The sequence below is a fragment of the Alosa pseudoharengus genome, unplaced genomic scaffold (genome assembly GCF_046254945.1).
Source record: "Alosa pseudoharengus isolate Yale_2024_CS ecotype anadromous, Long Island Sound unplaced genomic scaffold, YU_APseudo_1.1 YU_APseudo_1.1_scf_22, whole genome shotgun sequence".
Lineage (NCBI taxonomy): Eukaryota > Metazoa > Chordata > Actinopteri > Clupeiformes > Clupeidae > Alosa > Alosa pseudoharengus.
This window is the reverse complement of record NW_027468680.1, coordinates 27,905,574-27,910,949: the sequence shown is the minus strand read 5'-3', so window position 1 is coordinate 27,910,949 and position 5,376 is coordinate 27,905,574. Positions and strand designations below refer to the sequence as shown.

The 5,376-nt window shown below is 41.3% G+C and overlaps 1 protein-coding gene across 1 annotated transcript; it reads right to left on the bottom strand.

The window, feature by feature from the left end:
- Nucleotides 1–419: 419 nt before the first annotated feature.
- On the bottom strand, nt 420–4,853 carry cln8 (CLN8 transmembrane ER and ERGIC protein). The gene is made up of 3 exons (XM_076299565.1): nt 4,767–4,853; nt 3,500–4,108; nt 420–2,668 (listed from the first exon to the last, which is right to left on the bottom strand). Exons 2-3 carry the CDS (start codon nt 4,034–4,036, stop codon nt 2,354–2,356), a joined length of 852 nt encoding a protein of 283 aa, XP_076155680.1. The 5' UTR covers nt 4,037–4,108; nt 4,767–4,853; the 3' UTR covers nt 420–2,353.
- Nucleotides 4,854–5,376: the final 523 nt, after the last annotated feature.

Genomic DNA, 5,376 nt, shown 5'->3' with positions numbered 1-5,376 from the left:
TTAAAGATCCTCGTTTCAAATTCTCTGAAACCTGAACAACTCACACAAATTACATCCTGGATTATACAACAAACACGGGTTTGAATATTGTAAAAACCTTTATTTGACTGACTCCCACCTCCATTCCCAGGGCAGAGCCTTTCAACATTTAACACAATGTTCTGCTGCCCACTAGTGGATATAAAGCACATTGTCTCCCCATTGGTCAATGCGAATTCCACATAAAGTGGCTGAGTTTTTCTGAGGGCCCTGATCACTTTCAGTTATAATATATCTTGTGTTTAATTATACACCTCCAGCAACAGTTTGTTTAGTGTAGTGCAAATATGGAGGCAAAGAGAAATCATGGCTAATAAAGTTAGCCAGTCAGATTTGTTGGTTGGGATGATTCAACATTCACATACGAGTTTGCTACAAAGTAGATGTTAAAAAAGGTAAGTTTTAATAGTTTTGTCAATGTCCAGAAAATTATCCGGTATGCACACTTGTATCCATTTTTGGGGGATAAACACAACGTCAATGTTAGTGTGAGTTTGTGTGTGTGTGTGTGTTGCTAATGTTCAACAGTTACAACATTTGCAGTTCCAATGACTCACTTGCCACAATATATTACTTCCTTTTACTACACTACAACAAAAGGATTTAACTCCCAGAGGGCATGAGGCGATCTGAATAGAGATAAGGCACACTTATAAAACCCAAACACAGATGACAAACACAAGAAAGCCACAAAGTACAGTTTTGGCAGAGGCCATTCTTAGAGACAATCCACAGTGTGGGCACCTGGGTCAGTTTACACACCCAGATTTAATTAGTATTTAGCGACTGGTGACATACATGTAGGATCTGAAAATAATGGTTGAGTGGAGAAGGTTAAAGGTTTGATAGCAGCATTCACAAAGGTATTCATTAGTTAAGTATGCAACAAAGGGACCAGTCTGGCTGTGTCAGCTGTTAATATGCAACTCAACGATGTCAGACATCTGAACCGTTATGTGGAGAAAGGTTTCTTCCCTTGGGGAAAACATGATCTAAAAATGTATCAAAGCAATTACCAAAGCAAAGCCAGGAATATGTAAAAACTAAAAAGATTTCCCCTCACCTTTCGATTAATTGAGGTAGTGTAAAACAGACTATAACATATTACTATTAGGGCCAGCTACATGATAACACTTTATGGCCATGTTTAAAAAAGTCATTTTCTGAGCATACACTTTAAGCTTTTGTAATCCAAGGCATTTTATCTTTCCTCTCTGAATTATTGTTATGATGAACAGTGAGAGATGGTCAGTGAGGGTAGACACCAATCCTTCACAGTACTCACGAGATCCCCACTGCCACGTTACTCTGTTAAACATATGCATGAGATGTCTAACATCCAACAACAATAACACCCAAAGATTTGACAAGAGCTCATTTTGCATTAGAATAAACACTATTCTCATTCATAGATAATTATGGAGGGCAGCTGTGTATTTATGCTGTATCACATGTGCAATCTGTGACAGCAGATTCAGAAAAACAGTGCTTTTGACAGAGTAAAAAAATGACCATTCATATATTAACCTGTGGTCTGATTATGTATGAAGGATGTATGTGTGTATGAAAGTATGAAAGGTTTTAAATTCAAAATATTTCAAATATTTTGGCCAAAACATGTCTGCTTTTTTTCAAGAGAGGAATGGGGCCTCTTTCACAAGGCAAGCCATGAGGCATGAATGTGTTCTAACTAGCCAACACCTCATTTCCCCAACTGCTGACTCAGATCTGTGTTTGAAGTCCAACTGACATTAACAGCCATCCTCTTCCTTCAGCTTCCGTCACAAAACTTTGCAAATATGACATGAAAATGTAACACTCTCAAACGTAACACTCTCAAATGTAACAAATGGAATATTGTTGAATCATTAATATGAATCATTAATAGCCAACAGACTGGCAAACGCAAAAATACCTTAAAATAACTTAAAGATCACACACTAACAATTTGTAAGACTAGTAGCACATTAGTGAAGATAGTAAATAATATGATCCCCTCCAACCTACCCAACTTACCCAAAATCTATTTAAAAGAATTATACTGTAAATATAGCATTGGCCAAATACTTCAGTCATATAATTTCAATGCCAATTTGAAAGCTCAGAAAATTTGAAAGCTCAGAAAATAATTCCATGCATGGACCAAATTCTTGAGAATATTAAGAGTATCAGTCCACTAACTCCATTCAATAATTCTCAAGCCAAATCCAATCCAAAGAGTCAGTAGGAAAATAAATGCTTGCGGCCATTGTGTGGCCTTATCTTAAACTTTTGTTCTTCCTCTACATCCCCAACTCAGTGCCCTGATACCCCTTCAGCTTGTGTGATGCTTGGGCCTCTCCTTGGAGGGCCCATTCTCTGGGGCCGGCTTGTTGCCGAAGTTCCAATCCACAGGGTTGAGCAGCTGCATGGTCTTTTTGTGGGTCCAGATGGGGTTGATGACCACAGTGAGCAGCGCCAGGCCCGTGAAGAAGAGCAGCCGCTGGGGCAGGGCCACGTATGCGTTGAGCTCCCTCCAGTGGCTCCAGCTCACCCAGCACATGTAGTAGGTGAGCACCATGCGGCAGTGGAACATGTGGATCATCACCCACTGGTTGGCCTTCCAGAATAAGGTCCGTGCCCAACCAGCCTGAGAGAGAGAGAGAGAGAGAGAGAGAGAGAGAGAGAGAGAGAGAGAGAGAGAGAGAGAGAGAGAGAGAGAGAGAGAGAGAGAAAGAAAGAAAGAAAGAAAGAGAGAGAGAGAGAGAGAGAGGCATGGAGAGAGAGAGAGAGAGAGAGAGAGAGAGAGAGAGAGAGAGAGAGAGAGAGAGAGAATTTAGGCCTACCACACTGACTGACTGTTGCACACACTTGAATGGCTTAAACACATCTCTATGTTTGAGATAGACTACTGTTGAAGTCAGCTGCAGCAGAGAGTAATTGCAGGATATGTGCTGAATGCATGTGACACTATTCAAACAGAAAATTGAGAGTTCAAAGTTAGCAATGAAACTTCAGACATTTGAGTCACTTCCTCTCAAGATCGGAGGTTAGATATAACCAGAGTTTCCTCTTTTCGAAAAAAGGAATCTAATTTTACAAATACTTAGAAACATACTGTACACAAACGTGTTTTGATTTAAAAGAAAGTAACACAGGTGATGGGGTGAATCAGGATCAAATCAAGATTTGCATGCATGCATTTTAGGAAAGCAAGAGCATGCAGTACATCTTTGCATTACATGCTACTTAGTCATTTAGCTGACACTTTTGTCCAAAGCGACTTACAGAAAGGTAACAATCAATGTACAGTGTGATTAAGACATGTTAAGAGCAGCAATAAGTACTACTCGCATAGAATAAAGTGCCAATTCTAGCGTTATGTTAAGTCAAGGGAAGAAGAAGAAGGGAAAGTCAGGATGGAGAAGACTGTTGTGGTAAGTGCAGTTGTTTAGTAGTGCAATGAGAGGAGGCGTTCTACCTTGAGGAGCATCCAGGAGATACAGGTGAAGGGTGTGCTCATCTCCAGCAGCAGGGTGACCATGGGTAGGAAGTGGCCCAGTGAATCCCACACCACGGCCCCAGCAAACCCTGACAGGGCGAAGAAGTGGTGCAATGCCAGTGGTGCATCAAAGTTGCCAAAGGCCACGCTAGAGGCGTGCAGAGCCACATTCTCAAACAGGAAGAAGCCAGTGGCCGTCAGCACGTTGAACCAGGACCAATCCTCCTGCCCACGCACCTTGTCTTCAAACAAAGCTGAGTCCTCGGTCAGGGTGCGCAGTCCCGCAACTGTGCTCTGGAGCCCGAATGCTGCCCTTGTGGCAGCCAAGTTCCAGAAAACCTTCTCTTTGGCAGGCAGTGAGCAATAGGTTGTGCAGAGGGCCGCCGACAGGAGGTGACACACAAGGAAGACAGCGGAGTAGAAACAAAACCCAAGGCCAATGACCTGCAGACGGAGGTTCCAGTTGAAGTAGTCCATGCTCACAGAGAGGCTGGGGAGGTCTGGCTGGGAGGTCATGGTGTAGGCCTACTTTTACTCTCAGAAGCTTAAGTGACTGTCTAAAATGCTTGTAACCTATTGCAGTCCATCCTGAAAGACACATTATCCAAATGAATTTACAAAGTTTAACAAGAGTGATGGCAAACAAGAGGAACATGATATGGCAACATGAGTAGGCCTAAAATTACCTTTAGCGTTGTCATCAGTAATGAATTTTACAGAGATAACAGCGAAAACGGAGAAGACAGCCAAAAGAGGACCTATCTTGACCTGTCATGTGGTCTTATGCCGATCATTCAAAATAATACAATTAGCCAAAGTTTCTAACAGCGTTTAATTACATTTAAATACATCATGTGACTGATAAATACTACGGTGAAGTGACACCACCAAGACATGATTAAATAGATCTCACGAGGCGTTGAAATTATCTACTTTGCAAAAATGTAGCCTATTGCAAAGTATGCTCAAATTGATCAAAATTAGGTAAGAAAATATCATAAAACATCTTGGCTATATTCCCAACATGATAGAAAGCCCATGACTCATATCACAGCATGTAATGTGAACGTTTGAAAACAATGCAAAACAATGTTTCATAATGCGACGCGTTATAGGCTATAGCTAAACAACAACGCGAACTATCTGTCTGTTCGTTCGACATTTTCTCTCAGTGTGTTATGCAGAGAGACAGGCTACAACACAGTTCTCAGACATTCTATCGAGATGGAAAGCATGCGTTACCCACTTTATGAGGATACCTCTGAAGATAAAGGTCAGCCTTCGATCGCATTCCTTGAAGAGTAGGCTGGCTGACTGGCTGGATGGCTAGTAGGATACAATCTGGTTTGTTATCATATGACTTCAATTTTGATCACGTGGTATAGCATATGGGGCAATCCCGCCCCCTTTCTGGATACTCTGCATGCTATTGGTTTGCAGAGTATCAGCAGAGTCTGGTTTGCAATTGGGCGCGACGTTGTGTCAGTGACATGATGAAAGAATAGTGTTTAGCTCACACACCTACACTCCCCCCCCACACACACACACAGACACACACACACAACGAAAATAGCCTAGAGAGAGAGGGGGGGAGAGAATGAATGAATGAATGAATGAATGAAAGAAAGAAAGAAAGAAAGAATGTGGAGGAAAGCAGTAGAAAAGGTTGTGTCCAAATGATGCGGTGTATATATATGGATTAAATAAGAACTCAAATCTGAATCTTTTTTATTTCTTCCAAAAATTTAATTGCAGAAGTATTTACAACATATGACCCCAGCAATAACCAAACATAACTAAGAGGCCAACTCATGGAAATAAGTCCAACAAATATATCAAGAGGCTAAATTATGAAA

Coding starts and splice junctions, on each gene's coding strand:
- cln8 (XM_076299565.1), bottom strand. CDS start 4,036: ATGACCTCCCAGCCAGACCTCCCCAGCCTCTCTGTGAGCATGGACTAC. Junction 2,669..3,499: donor TCTCCTGGATGCTCCTCAAG/GTAGAACGCCTC, acceptor TCTCTCTCTCAG/GCTGGTTGGGCACGGACCTT.